Raw genomic sequence first — 19,749 nt, forward strand, 5'->3', positions numbered from 1 at the left:
CGCTCCTCACTTCACCGGAGAAGGGGCTGAGGCTGGGAGGGAGCTAATAAAGAGTGAATGAGCGGCAGCCGCTGTGGCAGCCGGAGTCAGCCGGAGCAGCACCGGAGCCGTGCGCCCGGGAGGCGGCGAGGGGAGGCGGTTCGCCTCGTCCCTCCCACCCGCCCCTCTTTCTCTCTCTTCCTCCAGCTGGTCTCAGAGTCCGGCTGGGTCCGGTCCCTCTGTCCCCATCCCGCATTCTTCCACCTCCTCCGAGTCCCACTCCTCACCTAGGGCGCCCCGAACTGCCATGGGTTAGGGTGGGGGCCGCGAGCCGTGCGAAGGACCAGCCCTGTACATCCGCCGGGGGGCGCGGAACCCGAAAGCCGCCAGCCGCTCGCGGGCGCCGGGCATGGGGAGCGTGGTGTGAGCCCGCACCCGAAGAGAACGCAGGGGCTGCGGAGACGGGCGCGAGGAGGAGGAAAGAGGAGGAGGAGGAGAGCGGCGGATTGCAAGGACCCGAGGGAGGAAGGGAGGGACAGGAGGGTGGGGAGCTAGGAAAAAGTGAAGCTGGGAGGAGAAGGCGGCGGAAGGTGGGGATTGATGCTTCTGTTTTTTGTTGCCGCTGCTGCCCTCGCGCTGGGAGCCGAGCCGGAGGGAAGGCGGTGGAGAGATGATTGCAGAGTTGGTGAGCAGCGCTCTGGGGCTCGCCTTGTATCTCAACACCTTGAGTGCGGATTTCTGCTATGATGACAGGTAAGGGGTCGACGGGCTCCGTGGGGACTCCGCGGTGGCTCAGAAGCTTCCCGCACTTTAAGGCTTGAAGCGCGTCTTACAGGAACTGGTCCAGCACCTGAAGGTTTAGGAGAAGCGTAAACAACACCCAGAGCAAACACCGGGACGCGAGCGCGCTGGGCGGGCTGAAGGAGTTTGGGTTCCTAGTTTGCGGCAGGTTCTTTCTCTTGGTTCTTGGCTGTTGGCGAACGCTTAAGTATCCTAGCGGAAATCACAGCAATTTGGGAAACTGTTTAATCAAGGTATTAAATGGAAAAAAAAAAAGTCTTAGGTATTTTTTGGTGCACATTGAGCGATTTTAGGTCTGGGCTGGAAGGAAACCGCTCCCCTCCTCTGAATAGGTCTTCCCTGTGACGTTTCCTTTTATTGATGGGACACTTTTATTTCCCGAGGGGGGGGGCGGGGAAAACACACCTTTGACAGTTACCAAAATAGTGGATGGAAGGAGAGAATCGTCCTCTGTTCCAACTTTCCCATTTGACGTGTACGGCACTTTACTTTGAGCCAAGATAATGCTGCTGATGGACACTCCGACTCCCCCCTCCTCCCTCACCAATCGATGGAGTAGCACTTTTATAAAAGCCTGCGCTTTCATTTCTGTTTGGGAGTTTTACATTAGACGTTAGCGATTCTTTTGTGCTAATTGAGGAAGAAGACGCCCCTAGAGACTGAAGTTGTCTTCTGCATTTGGGCTAGTTTGGGTGGCTAATGAGACCTGAACTGTGTTGTCAAAGAAACTGCATCGATTTCTGGAAAATGTCACAGTTGTGCTGGTGTCTCTACCTATTTTTTAAACGTTGTTAGTGTTTAGAAACTGGTGAAAAGCTCCGATAGCCATTAGGGAAAATTCCAATTTGTGCCTTTCCGGTGACTTAATCTGATTACAATTAAAACAGATGCATAATTAAAATATATTAGGGAGAACAGCACGCCTGGCTAAACTTATTAACCGTCCTGGGGTGTTTCATGCTCCATTGAAATTAAACCATCCAAAAAGTGAGCACAGATTTACTTTGACAGCTTTTCAGCAGCCTCTCTGGGCTATGGAAAGTGAATGGATCCCCAGGGTCAGGGCAAGGCAGAGAGTGAAGTTAGGCAGAGTGGCTGATCGTGAAGGCAGAATCTTTTCTGGGTGGTAATTAGCCATCTCTGGTGTGCCCACTCTACGGGGTAAAGCATGTTCATGGATGTATGCTTGAAATCTGTGAATCTTGATTTACAGCCACATGTCTGCTACAAAATCAAGCAAACTCTTCTTAATGCATTTTATGTAGTTTCTATCAGACTGGTTGATAAGGAAGCCACTGTTAGACATAAACTTTTCCTCAACTTTTAAGCAATGTATATGTTTTAGCAATTATGCTACATCCTCTGAGAAATAAATATTCTTTGTGTAAGACTGGGGGTGAGCTGCTTCTGTTCCTTCCAGTTTTTTTGTTACCGTGCACCTGCTATTTCTAGGGTATTGGAAGAAAAAACTTTTGCTTCCAAAGATGGGTGACTTTTCACTAAAACGAGCTCAGGGATGAATCTGAGCAGTTCCTGTTTCTGTTGGGGACAGTTTGGAAAGTAATCATTTAAGCCAAGAATAAAGAGCTTGGAAAAAAAGCAACTTAACTGTAATATGCTAAGTATTGTAGAACGCTGTGATAAATCAAGCATTCTCAGTGTATGCTGTCCTTTATTGCTGTCCAGTTCTGTAAAAAATACATGTCAGAAGAACATATCCTGTAAAGATGAAGGCTTGAACTACACTAAACTTGCACATACATTTTTCTATAGATTTAATGCTTATTTTGTGTTCTTTAATCATCGGTCGGGAGCATTAGGACTTTGTAACTTGGGGAGAATAGTGTGAAGGAGATGATAAATTAGTTGTGCTTTGATGGTGGGCAATCGTCGTAAGTTCTTTACATACTGTAGGTTGGGTGCAATGTCAAAATTCCTGACTTAGCTACGTAGATGAACATAATGTGATGAGTTGTCCATATCATCTAATTGATAGCTTGTTCAATATATGATACATAGATAGACATTATATACTGATATGATGTTGAGAGCCTGTAAATATAAATTATACTTTGCTATGATTTGGAGGTGTATTTTGAGTCCAGTTTTCTTAGTAGCAGAACTGCATATACAGTCCTATGCTCTTAAAAGAGCATGAAGTCTTAACAGAATCAAACTTGGTTTTCATGTATCCTAGAAATTCTGATACACTTGTTAATAGGAGTGTGGAACTTACTGGATGTCTGCATGGCATGTGCAGGTGATTTAGTGCCAGAGTGCTCTGTAAATTGTGGCTTTTTGGATATAATTTGTATCTACTTTCTCTAACTCACAGCTCCATGTGGAACTGGGGGAGAGCTAAGGAGTCAAGTGGAAACTGTAGGATGATGATAATGTGTTTACTTCTAGTACTGCGTTTCAGACTACAGAGACTCAAGTTTAAAAAATTGTGTAAACTGCATGTGTACATTCCACTACCCCCCAGGAACTTTGTGAAATACAGTTCTGGAAGGAGAGGCCAGTGCTGGGAGCTTGCGAGAAGGGAGATGGCTCTTACGCTTGACTTGCTTAACTAAATCAAGACTCTGCATTTTAGCTGAAGAATCTGGCATTTGCTAGAGGAGGGCTTTATATTGCTTCAGCTTAAACATTATTGCTGTGGTACTTCTCAAAGTTATCATTTCCTTTAAATATGGTGATCAAGTTTACTTTGTAAACTATATATGTAATTACTTTCACTGTTTGATGTAACTTGGTTGAGATTAAGTGGTAATCTGAAACTTTTTCATAGCAAAATCGATTTCCCTATGGTAAAACTTAATATTTTACAACTGTTTTAATGCTAAACTTAAGAATATGGCTGGGAAGAATAGAGTTCATCATATCTGATGAAAAAGCATATATAGTTTCAGCTTCACCGCCGCCCCCCCCCCCCCCCCCCCCCACTCCATCCCCTTGCGTTCAGTCTAGCCATGATTGTATTGAATCTTAAATTGTGGTTAGAGTACAATTGGAATTATAAATGTGCAGTCTTGGCCAAATTTGAAGTCATGATGAATGATGACTTCTTGAAGGGCTCTCTCATTTTCTGGGGAAATTTGGTGTTTAGGTCACTGGAAAAAAACTTGCTGACCCCAAATTCTGTGCCCTCTTATATGTCTGTTGAGGATAACATTGCATCATTTTCACTATGTCCTCTTTAAAAATCCTATCTTAGGTTTTGCACAGAGATAACACTCAGAGAGGAGTCTGTGTCCTTCAAAGCAACAGAAGTATGCCAGAACTGTTGTTTTGCGGTCAGATTTCATGTTGCACGTATCATCTAATTCATAGCTAGCCCTTTATCATGTGTAACACGTAAACAAGAAGATAATGCACCTAATACGTATTTTTATTCTTGTGTGAATAAAATCATACATTACTTAAAAAAAAGATAATTTGAGTATTTGGAAGTGGGAAATGGGTTTGTGGTACTCTGAAATTTCTTTTCCTTGTTGTCCATTTTGCAGTTTGTTAAAACCAACCTTGATCGTCAACGTGACCATTAGGTTTCTTAGCTATTCCATTGTGTAACAATCATGTGAAACTTGGAAGAACAGCTCCACAACCGAAATTTCAACTTTTGAGTCAAAACTACCACAACTCTTAATAGCACTTTCCTGGTTTAGTATTCGTTCGGATCTGAATATAAATCTGTTTTTATAGAAACATGAGTTAATCTAAAGTCATAAAGATTTTGATTAACAGCATTTAAAATGAAGGAATGGAGGAATTAAGATATTACAACTTTTTTTTAAAATCTTTTTTTTTTTTTTTCTAAGGGTATTCAACTATTCCTTCTGCTTGGCCCCTTTAAAGTTATTGTCCATTTGGGTTTTGACCTGGTATGATAAGAATCCCTTATGAAATGATCAGTCACTCTTTTAACTTCCCTCTAAAACATTCTAATAGGCTTGCAGGAGAACAGTCTGGGGTTGTTACCTTAGGATTCTAGTATGTTCAACCAAGTCCTGCTTGGTATTTAGTGAAAGCATGTTTAGGAAGAATTACTATATAATGAAAATATATAAGGAAGGAGTTTGCTATGTATCAAAGTTGCCTACTCAGGTTTTTATTGGAAGAAGTCAGTGTGTACAGGGTTGTTACTGTACTCTGATTTTCTCTCCTGAGTTTATGATATACTGAAAAAAATGCAAGTGGATACAGTTTATAGTTTATGAACTATTTTAATGTATTTTATTTTCTAGATAAGTTTAATCAAATGTATGCAGGACAGGTTCATTTTGCAGTTTGAACAAATACATCTCTTAATAGTAAATTAAAATTAGGTGAAGCCAGTACGGACTACTTTGCCTTACTTCCGATGAGCCTGTCACATGCGGTTTATCCTAGCAAATGACCCAAAGACAAGCACTGAATGGCCATGTATAAAGGCGATACGGAGAATTGCTGCTTGCCAGCCATGTGTCTCTTAGTTGTGTTTCTCTCTCTATATATTATAATAACAATATTAGTGTGTGTGTGTGTGTGTGTGTGTGTGTGTGTGTGTGTGTGACGTGGGGGGCTATATTATTATATATTATTGTTTTACATTTTTTTGTCATCTGCATTTAGTTTTTTAGTACTAATGTGCCCCTAGGGGAACCCTTAATTCTCTGATGCTATAATTCTGAAACAACTAGAACCTTTTGGATTCCAACTTGAGTTAGGAACACAATTTGTCTTCCCAATCTCTCTGTTGCTCTTCTGCATGCTAAAAGCACTTCTTTAAAAATGCCCATGATGTTCCAGCTGTTTATCATAGGCAAAGGGAGCATATCTTCTAAAACAGGCACCTTCATAATGTTAGGAAAGGGCATAGTTTACCCTTGTCACCCTGAAAAATGTGTGGCTGACAAACCTAATAACTTTATCATTCTCACTTACCATGCTTTTAATACAATAACATATACCTTTTAAGTTTTTTGATTATTTTCTTATAAGCTAAATATCATGTAGCTTTGGGTACCTACTTTAATGGCTTCACAAAGTGACATGTGTGGCAGCTTTGATGGAAAGGACAAATGGGTTGTTGAATGTAAACACCCCTCTTCTGTGAATAGCTGTTCTTATTTAGAGCCTGGTTGAAAAAAAGAGGAGAGACATATGACCAGGAACTGTGTACGTCCTGTTTTTCGTGAAGGCATCATACTTTGAATAATTGCAGGTGTAACTGTACACAATGCTAGATGGTTTCTTTGAAGATTTTATTTGTATGTACTTTTGAGGTATAAATGACTGTGTTCAGCAATTCACTAACTATGAATACTCCTACACATAGGCTTCTCATATATATGATACATAATACAAACAGCGGCTGTTCACCCTCGTCAGCAAACATCGTTACCGGTCTGTCCTTTCCTACTGTACTATAGCTGGTATTGTAAACTCTTTGAATCTGGGAGTCTGATGATAAACTTATAAAAATGCTGATAGATTGTACTTCAGCAGATTCACTTGCATTTAGTCATGTTTATTTTGATTGATACTCGTATTTTAAAACTTTTATTGGGACTCTGTTGGCTTCTTTCCCAGAATAGCTGTGCTGAGGGTCCATGGTAGGTGGTTTGAACTGGCCTTGTTGTTGGTCTGGTGCTCACTGGCACTGTATTCATACACGTAGAAGCTTTAGAATACCTCTCCCCAAATGTGTTTTTCCTGTTTGTCTGGATCAGTTGTTTTCCATGGAGGGAAACAGTGGTTGAATACTTTGAGTTAACTAGATTTGCCTCGACTGGTCATGGGGATTGAAGACTTTTGCCTCAAAGATTTTTTTTTTTTTTGGCTGTAGTTTCTAGGCAGATAATTCCATCAAGATGCAGCACTATCAAATTTCTATTGATCTCCTTTCCTCCTCTCTGACAGTTTAACTTTTCAATCATATTTGTCAGTTTCTCTGGTACTCAAGGTTTCTTGGAGCAAAATGTATAAATGTTTGTTTCAGTCTTTTAGAAACTCTTTGGGATTACAATTTTGGGTTCAACCATGACCTTTTTTTTTTTTTTTTCTTACAGGTAAATGGGAAAGAACTGAGTAAGCCTAACTGCTCAGAAAAAATTTTGAAAAAGGCAGGAACACTGAAGTGATTGGTTTTCAAGATGCTACATTAAAAGTTGCTATCGTGTTTTTAGAGTAGTTTGTTTTCCTTAAGGGCATTTCATAAGATGCAGTTAATTTGAATGACCAGAATGATTATTTTAAAGATGAGATGAGCAGAGAGGTTTTTATTGGCTCAGGTCTAAAAAATTAATATGGAAAAGAGATTAGAATTGAAAATTCTAAATTCACCTTTAGATTTCATTTTATTGTGGAATTAAATGAAATTATATGTACACTTATTTATTCTAAAAGTTCACCTTTAGATTCCATTTTATTGTGGAATTAAATGAAATTATATGTACATTTATTGATTATAAAGGTATGCACATACCACATTGCTTGAGGGCAGTGCTGCAGTATCTGTTTTAAGAGTACCTTAGTATTTGGCAGAGGAGATGCTATTGAGCTTATGATAATTTGATGTAAGCTTTTGTTTCTTGTTTTCTTTGCTGGGGCATCTTGTGATATCAGAGTGAGGCAGGATATGAGGCGTGGCCCAGCATGTAGTTGTAGTTCAGGAGATTGACTAAATTACATGATTTGTCAAATGAAACGTACATTACTGCCCTTCCAATAGCAGCTGTGTGTTAGGTGTTGGGAAAAATGAAATGGTTCTGTCCTATCCCTTTGCCTTTGATGACTGCGCTTCATTTCTGTGGCATTTATTATAATAAATGTGTCATTATTTCACTGAGACATCATGTTTAAAAAAAAAAAACAAAACCCAGCAAGTTCACTACAGGCTTGTGATTATGATTTCATTAGCAAACAGTGTATAAAAATTATTGCCATAGGGTAAAAGGAATTTACTGACATTTGAAACTGAAAAACTTCCAAGTTTTGATAACAAACATGCTTTATTCCTAATTGTGATTCCAGATTATTGATTTCTTCAGAAGTAGAAAGTTTTGACTGTAGTCTCCTAGAAATTCTCCCTTGGCATCATTTAGGAGTATTTTAACTTCAAAGGATGTGTTATTTGCTGAAGAGTGGCCACTGGGGCGCAATATGGCTCTTGACATTTTGAACAGTGTTAAATGATGATACTGAAGTATTTCAAACAGGCATGTTTCAGCATTGTTTAAAAATCCAGTGGGAAGAATGGCAATCCATATAACCCTGCATTCTTGGAATTCTTTGGTTATTAATTTTAAATGCAGTTCACAAGTTTGCATTTTATAAAATAAGTTTTTTTTAAAGATGAGTAAGTCTAGTAAAATTTTTTACAGCTGTGTCTTATGAAATTTTGTTTTCTTTTTTGAATTGCTTGTAAGTATTCTATTAAGAGACTGAAAGGATACAGACCATAGCCTTGTTTGTTTTTGCTTTAATCTCTTGGTCGGGTTCTATGTCTATGTTTAGAACATTGTTACAAAGCATATTATTATTAAATTTCTATTATAAACCCTAGATTATAAAACTAGTCTCGGAGAGAGGCAGATAAGTGAAAACACTTTGGGAAAAGTAAACATCTTGTTTTTGTTAATTTTCAATTTGTTCCACAATGAAGGCAGATCTACCCTGCTTTCTTTTCTGTTAGTGGCATCCCTTGGATTAATCATGAAAGTCAGTAGTTTAATTCATTATAATGTCGGTGCATGTTGAAGCGCTATCTCTGCAGATTGTGTCTGCAACAGGGGATAACAGAGGTGGTGGCTTTACAGATTACATTGACAGGCTCGACCACTTTTAGTTTGGGGGAAGATGCTTGTCATTACAAAGCCATTTAAGGGAAGTGGTTCTTGAGGTAATGCTGGCAGCTGAAATACTCATCTGGGGACCTTTCTCATTGTTTTATAAACTGTCTTTTGGCTACTTCTGCCTTCTTATCTTTAGGTTTTAAAAGGTATTGCACATACTGAGCCTACTGCCTTGGATTATAAAAGATGTCTTAAGTCTTAAGGTAGAATACTTGGGTCCAAATATTTTGTCAAGTGTACTTCTTTTAGAAGAGGATGTTCCCCTCCTCCTCCAAATAATTAACTATAGGACTGCTCTCTGAAAGCAGTTGAGAAGAGCTCATTTTGACAAAGCAGGCTTCTAATGACAAATTTTCCAACTACAAATTTGCAGAAGAAAAGTTCTCAGATGATGAAGAAGTTTAATCAGGCAAAAAGACATTTTTATTTGCAGAAATAGGCCCTTTAGAGGGAGGCAATTATTTATAGCTGATGTGAAAAACCGGTATACCTGAATTCATTTGGTAAACCTCATTTAAAATAAGAAGGTTATTCTATTGAAAAAAAAAATGGTGCTGAATTGTGTCACTGAATTTATATTAAAGAAATAAGGTTTTATACTTTAACCCATTCCCACAGGGTTATGTACTGATTTAACCAAAGAAAATGAATTTAAGATTTGAAGAAAATCTATGAAAGACACCGGTGTGTAGCCTGAAATTACCGAATATACTTTGCCACAAATATCTAGTCTTTCATTTAAAATATCCCATTAGAAAGCATCTCTAGGGTTGCTTCCTTCGCCTTTATATTTAAGAGTCTGTATTTTTTCTTTTAAAAGCAGTAGTGTTTTGGGCATTTGTTTCGCGTTGAACAGAAACTGAAATTTCACTGTTTGAAACCTCCTGTATGTCATCAAGCCATTTCTATGAGAGAGTAGCTAGTAGCTCCTTTGGAACTCATGCCTGATAAGATTGAGATGCCTGTGGCAGACAAGGGGGCTTTCGACCTTGTCCTCTCTCATCATTTGCTCCCTGCCTTCATCCTTTGACATGGATGATTGCCTTTTAGGAACTCTTTTAAAATGCGGTTTAAATCTCTGATTTCTTCAAATCAGAGGGATCCCTCCGTGCTTCTCCTAAAGATACATTTTTGAACTGGGCCTGGGCCTCTTGTTGGGTCTCTCTCTCTCTCTCTTTTTTTTTTTTTTTTTTTTTTTTTTTTTTTTTTTTTTTAAGAGAGAGAATCCCAGACAGGCTCCATGCTCAGTGCCTGACCTGAGCTGAAATCAGGAGTTGGGCACTCAGCTGACTGAGCCACCCAGGCACCCCCTGAGTCTCTTTCCATCCAGGTATATATATATATTTTTTTAAATCAGTGCTTCCTAAACTCCCTTCTACCTGCAAATCACCTGGGGTGTTAAAATGTAGGTTCTGAGACAAATCAAGAAATAAACTCTTAACTATAGAGAACAAACTGATGGTTACCAGAGAGGAGGGAGGTGGGGGCATGGGTGAAACAGGTGCCAGAGATTGAGGAGGGCATGTGTCATGATGAACACCGGGTGATGTATGGAAGTGTTGCATCACTATATTGTACACCTGAAACCGCTATAACACTGTTAAACTATACTGGAATCAAAATAAAAACTTGAAGGAAAAAAGGAAGGAAAAATATATTTCAAAAATGCAGGTTCTGGCTGGAGTGGGGCTCAGAGTACATGTCTGTCTCTCACAGGTGCAACAGATGATGCTGGTTCATGGACCGCACCTTGAGTAATAAGGCTCTATTTCATTTAAATGTATTACATCAGCTCAGTCTGTTTCACAGACATTTGGAAAGATTGCCTAAATTCCTGAATTGAATAAGATTGAGGATAAGGTGCCTGTTCTCTGTGTAGCAGTTTGGCCATTTTATTTCATCTTTATGTTTTGTTTTCACATTTGTTCAATCATGACATCTTTAAATTGATCAGATGGATTTGAGGTATTGTGTAGATTTTGAAAAGGTGGAGAGCCTGTTGAAATTCTAGGAGATGATCTCTACTGAAATATCTGTCACCATCTTGTATTACAATATCATCTCCTTTGTAACATTAGTGTGTGGACAGATGTTGGATTCTGATTTTGACAAACTGATCTGCAATTGCCTTAGGCTTGGACTTGAAAAATACTGATGCTTACACTGAGTCTCTGTAGTCAGTGCCGTTTTTGGTTTGTGCCTCTTTTGAACAATTCCTTGTAAGGAAACTTGACTTGCATTACGTGAAGACTTCACAGACTTTAGACAGGCACCACAAAATAGGTGTTTAGGCAGCTGAGAGTAGGAAAGATTTTTATATATTAATGATATTTAGGGTACTGGATGATGTGGTCATGTGAAGGTACCTACACAGGATTAGAAATACTTGAACCCATTTTTTTAACCTGGCACCTTATGCCTTAGCCTTTGGGCATTTTGGGGGCTTTCTGAATAGATGAATGCCCTATATATCTGAAGTTTTAACTTCCTACTAATAGACATCTTTTTTTTTTTTTAAGCTTATTTATTGATTTTGAGAGAGACAGAGATAGCGTGGGTAGCAGAGAGGGAGAAAGAGAAGGGAGACAAAGAATCCCAAGAAGGCTCTGCACTGTCAGCTTGGAGCCTGATGCAGGGCTCGAACTCATGAAACCGTGAGATCATGACCTGGGCCGAAACCAAAAGTCAGACGCTTAACTGACTGAGCCACCCAGGTGCTCCCTAATAGACATCTTTTTAAAGAACTCATTCTAAAATCGGTAATGATTATTACTTTTTTTTTTTTTTTTTTTAAATACTGTGCACTAGAGGCAGTATCATGAATGAACATTGAGCCAAGATCAAAGGCTGGCATTTAAGTCTTGCAATTACTACTGCATTGAGCTACTTTGCTCTCTAAAACTTTGTCTTATAATGGATCAGGAAGTGGAAATAATAATAACTGCTGACCACAGAGTGAGGATGAAGTGAAATAGTATGACAAATATTCTGTGTGTGTTTTAAAAAGCTGCATGGGTATATACCCTTTGATGTAGAGGGTGTTGGACCTGAAGGTGACTCTCAGTTATCACTGCACATTAGCGTCTGAGAACAGAGCTGTGTCCCATTCCAAGCTGTTGCTAACTTTTCCACTTCCAGTCAGTGGTTGAGCTCCTGCTGCCGCAGCTGTTGCGCCCCCCACACCCTATCTCTGCTTCTCATCTCTGTCCACCCTCTGTTGGTTAGCAGTCCTTAGTCTGACGGCAGAAGCGGTTTTTTGCTCTGCTGTATTTCTTTTCTGTTGCTTTCCCCATGCTTCTGGTCTCCGTGCACGAAGGCTTATTTTGAATAGACATTCTGGCCAATCTGAGCACTTTTTTTCCTTCTGCAGAGTAAAAGGACCAATTACAGTGCATCGGGTGTAAATAATCTTTGGTACTTTGGTTCTGCTTGGCAGGATGTATTATTACTGGGTACTCATGGTTTCCCTCTTCAATGACAGCCCTTTTTCTTTTGGGAATACATGCAGATTCAGATCAGTTCTGGAGGCTCGGTGATTAGGAAAGCTGTATGTCAGATGAGCCAAAGTTTTCCTGCGTTCAAATGTTTGTGTGAGTCAGTAATGTATTGAGACTTTGCAGTGAGTATGTTTAGTATATGTACTGGAGAGTAGCACCTAATATCTAAACCCGGTGATTCATTTTTATAACTAATTAGAAATATTTCCTTCTTTAAACCTTTCCAAACAACGGGGTGGCAATAAGACTATAAAAACTTCAAAGTCAGATAATCTAGGGATTTAATCCCAGAACTATTACTTGTTAATGGTATAATTTTGATTGTTACTTAAACTCTTTTAGCCTCTGCTCCCTGTTCTATAAAATTAGAGTGGTAATACCTCCTTGATAGAGTTGTGGGGAGAATTTAATGAAATAAGCTACATAATTAGTGCCTGGCACAGTGTCTGGTCTGTCTAGGATACTTAAATATTTCTCTTGAGAAATTATTCATTAACTATTGATTGCTGGTAGTTGAAAATCACTATATAATAACATCTGGAAATATTGTAGAGCATTTAGGGGCATTTCTTGCGAAAGCAAATATTAAACATTTAAACTTGTTTTAGTAATTTTTCACTTAGAATTTCAGATAGATGTAGGATAACTGAAGGGGTTCAGTGAACTATATATTATATTAACTATGAATTTTGGAATGTAATTTTCATCTCGAGTTATAAGTTTGGAAAAATGATGCTGAAACTTAATCCTTTTATATGCATGCATGCACACATGTAAATTTTGCCAATACAATGTTTGTAGTGTATACTCAATTAAAAGTGCATATGAAGAACAGAACTAGGATTTCTTCCATCTTCTTTGTAATTGATACTCTTCTTTAAATTTGATGATACTGTGCATAGGAGTATATGCAAAATTATGATTTTTTTTAGCATCTTATAAGAACTGTCCCACTCTATAATATGCATCTTAGACAATGAAAAAGCTTAATAAAAATACACAGTTGTTTTCGGTTTCATTGTGAAAGGTTATGTTGAATTAAGAGTTAGCCCGAATCCCAGAAATACTTATATATCTTTTGTTTTATAGTGAGCAAAACTGGACATAAAAGCTTATTATTTTTTGAAACCTTTTCTGGGAAGCTTGTTATGCTTTCTCTCATGAACTTACTCTCTTACCAGGACCTATAACGTGCATTAATTTATTTACAGGTGGTTCTGCATTTAAGAATATTGACCTCTCTCCTGATTAAAATAGATCTTTCTTCACATTTGCTTAACATTTTTCTAGCGAATCCCTATATAAAGAGAACACATAATCTTATAACTCTAATATTTCTTGCTTTCTTTTTTTTTTTTTTTTGCCTAGAAAAAGATTGCCCCCCTCTTCCCTGCCCCAAATCACGAGATAAGCTAAATATATTGAAGGTTTACCGTATTGGTAGCACAGCTTTCTTTTTAAAGTCAAGGTGTGGCGGTAATGACTCCCCAGGTTCCCTTCCAGCTTAAAACAGGTCACAATTCTAGGGTTATGGATTTGGGTTCATTTGCCCAAGAAATATGCTTGAAATTGGCCATTTTGGGGTAATTAATAATATGTTAAGTAAAACGTTGGCCTTATTGTCACATATAGAGTGAAAAATCAGGCACATTAATAAACAGACCGTATCAACCAGAGATGTTTTTACCTCAGCCATAATCATCATTTATTTCCTATGTGTTACCTTATTCGCAGTTGGAATGTTTACTCTGTTCCTATTGATAACTAAATTCTAACAGCAAGTGGCAAGCTCCTAAAAAGGAGAACACTTTTGGTTCTTGTTGGATGGCAGCCTAGTTTTCTCTGGTGCACATCTGTTCCTTGGAACATTTTTAGAATATTCAGGTGAAAATTCACTTAGTATTTTAATAAACCAGATTCTGTTACTGATGGGTTAAAAAGAATCAGTCATACTGTTTTAATTTATTAAAGGAAAATAACAAATGGTTTTTGCAGAGTAGCCCTCAACTCTCTGGAATTAATTTAAAATTAGTACAAGAAACCAATAATTCAAGACCTTATTAAACATGCCTCAGCTGCTGATTTTTAGGACTAAACAAAGGACTAGCATTTGGATTTCTGCAGGGTGAGGGTTGGATGGGAAGGTGTGGGTACCTATTATAAGGGAGGATATTATCCTGTTTTGAAGTATGACATCCCTATGAATGAACTTTGGTGGAACTGACAAAGTGACTTGCAGAGGGTTTTGTCCTTTTCTTGCTTATGATACAGCGCTTTCCTTTATGGTATAGGGGCGGCGTCATTATGGGGAAGTGTGGGTGAACTTTGTTTGTTGGGGGAAAATAGAGACAAGAAAGATGGGTGGTTTTGATTCTGATCTTTGTGAATTGGAACCAGAGTGGCACATGATTGTCAGTTTCTTGAGGTGGAATCAAGACAAGTTGTTAGGAATGGAAATCCTCCAATTTAACTGTTTGTGGAAGTAACCCCATGGTGTTTTCTAAAGATTATATGGTATATTTTGATCGCATGCTGAATTTTTGGTGTGTGTTGTAAAATAGAAGCTTGTTTATGGTTTTAAAATGCTATTGTTATAAATGAGAAATCTTTGTAAATACCTCATCTTTGTGTATTTGGAATTTGAATTCTGAGAATTTATTATGTGGGGAGGGAGGGAATTAGGTTTATTTTTCAAATGGAAGCCTGAAGGAATTAGTAGACTTACTGTTAAATTGGACAGTTTACTTATATACCGCAAACTGTGTAGATTTAAGGTGGACCATGGATGATATTTAAAGGTTAAAATGGTTTTTAATACTAAGCATCATCTTAAGTTTAAATTTTTACTTTTATTTCTTTTTGTGTCATCATTGTTTATGAAAACTGGTTGAAAATGAAGTTCAAAGATTTCTGGTACATCATAAGGTTTGACAAGAAACATTATTTATTCCAAACTTGAATATAAACTTAAACACAAACCAGAACTTAGCCCGAATGTTTTCTCTTGAAGCATCTTTGGAAGTCTATATAAAAATCGAGTAAATGCTTTGCATGCAGCTTACCTACTGCATTTGAAGAAAATCTTTTGTGTATGTCTGCAAGCTATTTTGTGTGTTCAGGAAGAGTTTACCAGAATAGACTGAAATTGGTAGAAATAGGTCAGAGTAACACTGCAGCTATAATTCTATTGAAAACTGGAATGGGATTCTCTCCTAAACTCTTGAGTAAATGGAAGTTGATGAATGATTTCTTTTGTGAAATATTACTGGTTTTTTTGTTCACTTAAAGAAAATTATTTGTATTTTGCTTTTGAAAATTATTTATATTTTAAGGATTGTTTTCCCCCAGAAAATCGTATTGGTTGCTAACTCTTGGCGCTCTTCACAAACTAACATCTGTATCAGTGTTGATATCAGAAAAAGAGGGTGAGGAATGGAAATGAAGAAAGCAACAAAAAATGATAAGGAGATAATTGTCTTTGTACCATAACAGCCAAAAGACTTAAGGATGTTTAGTGATGCCTTTGTAAATTGTTTTGTTATATATTCGCTCATGAGCACTTATCTCAGAGGCCAGAAATGGCTCTTGTTACTAGAAGTGAGGGAAAGAAAAGAACGGTAAGGGTATGTTTACCATTTAAGTACTCTGATTTCTGCAAATTATAGTGTAAAATTATGATAATTGTATTCAAAATTTGAGAGAGAGATTTGAGTGTGGTTTATTTTCAATTCAGGAAATCAGCTCAAATAGGCATTGGCCTTTGATTTCAAAGTGTTTAGTCATTCTTATGTAGAAATGTATTGTCTCCCAAGAAAGCATCCTTGTGGGATCCTTTCAGCATATGTCACCGCCCTATTCCTTTAGCTAGTGTTTGTAAATGCCTAGCTGTGTCAGGAACCCTGTTAAATCTTGGCGCACCTACCAAGAAGAAGATGTAATCCATAATCTCCAGGATTGCAAAGCGTAAAGTATTTACTATCTGGCCCTTGCTTAGAGTTTGGTGGACAGACCAAATAAGTAGTTTCTCTCAAATAGAGGCATGCTTACGCTTCTAAGTGAGCACACAAGAGAAGTACTTGACCCAGGCTGCGAGGGAGTAACGTGTCAGAACTGTCTGAGGAAGAACCAATCAAATTAGCTTGATAAAGATGATAGAGGGGGAGGACTATCTGGGGAAAAAAAATGTACAGGAAGAGAAAGGCACAGTGTCCAAAGAGAGGGCATAAAGCCAGAGGAGAGGGTAGGGAGAGAGAGGAATGGAAAATGAATTGGTGAGAGAGCCACGAGCTGGAACACTCGGGCCTTGAGTTCCATGATAGCATTTTGAGACTTGTCGGAAGTAGGTGAGATCCAAAGCAGAGAGACCGGAATAGTGTCCATTTATAGGATCATACAAACTATTTAGGGTTATATTAGAGGATTTCTGTTCCCAGTGATGCTGAGTGTTAAAATAAGCTGGGGACAGAGGTGAACAAGAAATGTGAGTGTATTAGAAATGGAAAGGTGAAGAGAAATTGGCCTCCCTTGGTGTGAGTAGCAGAATGTGGAGGGAGGGTGAGAGAATTTCTTTCCTGTGCAAGTGGGAAGAAAAGGAAACCCAGGTACATCAGCTTGGGGTGAAGGGAGGTGGAAAGATTAGCCTACTTTCCTCTGTGCATAAGAGGAGACATGAGATATCAGAACATCTCTGCTCACAACATGTTACGGGTGTGGAGGTTTTGGAGTTTGGCAGGCCTGTATTGTGGCTTTGAACTGTTGCTAACACATTGTCACTGGGCCTTTGTTTTTGCTGGCGTATTATGTATTTCGGTAATAAGGACTTTTGGTTGTAAGTGACAAAATGTCCGATTCAGGGAGGGTGGATCCCTTTGCTTGTCTGAACCTGAGGCCTGTTGAAGTTATGAAGACTTGATTTTTTTATCTCATGGTCTGGCCATCATGGTTATCGTGGCCAGTGGCAGCCTAAAGTTCCTTCCTTAGCTCTCCCGGAAATGCTCCAGGGAGGACCTTACTTATCCTGACTTAGATTACAGGCTCATCCAGGAAACACAGTTACTAGCCAATTGGGGTGCTTTTGCCAGGTGTAGGCACCTGCCTGAACCTCTGGTCTGACATAAGAGTACAGAGAAAGCTGGTTTTCCCATCCCACACTGCATGTAATAGGTTTACCACAGGAAAAGGGGCTCCATTAGAAGGAAGGGCAAGGTATTCTGGGGGCAGGGGGAGACCACAGACGTCCACTGAACCTGGGATGTCCACTTCCATTCTATCCTTACTGCCCTTTGAGTGGCACTCTTTTGTGCCAACTGGATGCTAAATGCAATCTCAGAAGTCACGTGGCTTACATAGGCATGAGATGGTCACTCATGGGGTAGAGCATTCATGTGGCTCTACGTGTGCAGATTGGATTTGGATCACCACCTACATCAGGAGTGGGCACCAAGGCCTGTGGGCCAAATCCACCATGTAGCATGTTTTTATAAATAGCTATACCCACTTGTGTAGGTATTATCTGTGGCTGCTTTCTCTTTACAGTGGCAGAGTTGAGTAGCTGTGACAGAGACCTTGGGCTTGCAAAGCGTAAAGTATTTACTATCTGGCCCTAAACTGAAAAAGTTTACCAACGCCCAATCTAAAGAGAAACACACATTTAAAACTCTTCTAGCAGTCTTCCTGATCCCCGAGAGCACAGCTGGGCACGCTCAGGGGTTCCCTGACATTAGTCGGGAAACCTAGCCCTAAGAATTGTTGGGAGTTACAGCTCAAGGTCAGACTCACAGATGTAAAATTTTGCCAACTTCTCCACAGATGACACTAGGGTAAGCGCTTTCAGGCGAGTGTTGGAGAACCGTGGCATGGACCCCACATCTCTACGATTGTTCCCGTCTTTGTCTTAACTAATGCCCTGATCCCGAGCGTGTTGCTGAGCAGTGGGTTTCTTGCAACAGTGGGTCTTTGTGTGCGGGTGCTGTGTGCCCCCGCCACGCGGCCCTGGCAGTCATGTTTGGCCTGCAGGAAGTGCCTGCTGCTTCCTCTCCCGAGTGGAGGCCTCTGGGATGCTTGTGTAGCTGTTTGGAAACCTGGCCCCCCTGCATCTGTAGCCCCAAGCCTGTGTTTGCAAGCAGTTGTTGCCCAGCTGTCTGCTGCTTTGTTACATTGTTTCAGTCTCTGCTTCAATGTGCTCTCCAAGTGTTTTTGCTTGACCTCCCCCTGGGTATCTGCCTTGCTTTTAGCTCATTGCCGAGCAGCTGTTTGGTATTCTTCTGGTATCCATTTTCCCATGTGGTCTGCCCACTGGTCCTGATTTTCTGTGATTGAGGTTTTGACACCTGCAAAGTGACTCTGCATCATTGCTTGGTTGTCGACAGCCTCGTCTTGATGCTTTTTTCTTCTTTGGGCTCCCCAGGAGGCACCCTTGATAAAATGTGTTCAAGAATGCAGTGCTGTGATAGGAGGGTTTTTTTTTTTTCCCCCTTATTGGCAAAGAAAAAGGCCGTATGTTTTTTTTGCTTTGAACTGGATTGCCATCTTCCGCACTCTTTGAGAGTCCCCATTTGTAGGATGGTTTCAGTTTGGATATGGTTGTCCTCTGATAGAAAAATTGGTGTCAGGACCAGGATTGCCTACTACAGGATTGTGGCTGATTTCTTCTGCTTTTCAGGAGTATTGTTAACTTATGGGGTTAACTTACAGGGTTAAATGTGAGTTTTACAAAATAGTAGTCCCTGGCTTTTCAAAATTTGTACCTCAAATTCATCTTTATTGAATGGAAAATTCTGCCTTTGGTATTATTTTTAATAATGAATTTGAAAAACAACTAATTATATATGCATATGAGATGAAGTTATGAGGCCTGATAAATAACTGGAATACGTTTTAACCAACAACTATCTGTTCTACTTAAAAACAATGCCAAAAAAGCACATCTTATTTTGATTTCCAATAAGAGCCTATTAAAAATTCTTAATTCATAAACCAGGTGGTAAACATTGTAAAAGCAGACGTTTAGGTAGAAAGGTTTTGACCCGGAGGTAATGTAATCAATTTACAAAAAATGAGCTAGAGGAGACACAGTAAATCAAACATATATTATAATACTTGTTTAAAAGGTATCATGATATTCTGAGTTTGGGGAAAGTTCAATCCTAATGTTAAATTTTATGAGTAGGTATATAATCTATATGCATTTACATGCAGTTCTCTGCTTGCCAGAAGCCAAAGAAGAAACAATCAATTTACAAATAACACAGAGGCAGTAAATTTGTTGGCGGCACTTCTGGGCCTGTTGTAATTCTGTAGTTCTTTCGATATGCAAGTTGTGAATTGCTGATGTTGCTGTGAGCCAAAGATATGGAGATATGTGAACGTGTCCAGGCAGCACTTACGTTATGTAAGGCTTGGAGGTATTTTGATATCAGTGAAATAGTTTATGGGTGTAATAGGAAAATGTATACTGCTGAAATCATAGCCATAAAATCAGTGTTTATATTGAAGTTTCCATTCCAATTCACATTTTAGGTTTAAAGGTTTTGCTTGGTGCTGTGTGATCAATCGAGACACAGTTCGCCTCTGGCAGGGGTTCAGGTCTGAATCTACACATCTTATTGGCTCTGTTGATCACACATTGATCACTT

At 39.2% G+C, this 19,749-nt stretch overlaps 1 protein-coding gene across 1 annotated transcript in view; it reads left to right on the forward strand.

The window, feature by feature from the left end:
• The first annotated feature begins 513 nt into the window (after positions 1-513).
• The window catches only part of TMTC2 (transmembrane O-mannosyltransferase targeting cadherins 2), a 398,739-nt gene continuing 379,503 nt past the window's right edge, over positions 514-19,749 (forward strand). Inside the window, exon 1 of the mRNA XM_007085593.3 lies at positions 514-732. Within this exon, the coding sequence (XP_007085655.1) occupies positions 650-732 (83 nt within the window). The 5' untranslated portion in view covers positions 514-649. The remainder of the gene's footprint in view (positions 733-19,749) is intronic.

This window comes from Panthera tigris, chromosome B4 (assembly GCF_018350195.1).
Source record: "Panthera tigris isolate Pti1 chromosome B4, P.tigris_Pti1_mat1.1, whole genome shotgun sequence".
NCBI classification, from domain to species: Eukaryota; Metazoa; Chordata; class Mammalia; order Carnivora; family Felidae; genus Panthera; species Panthera tigris.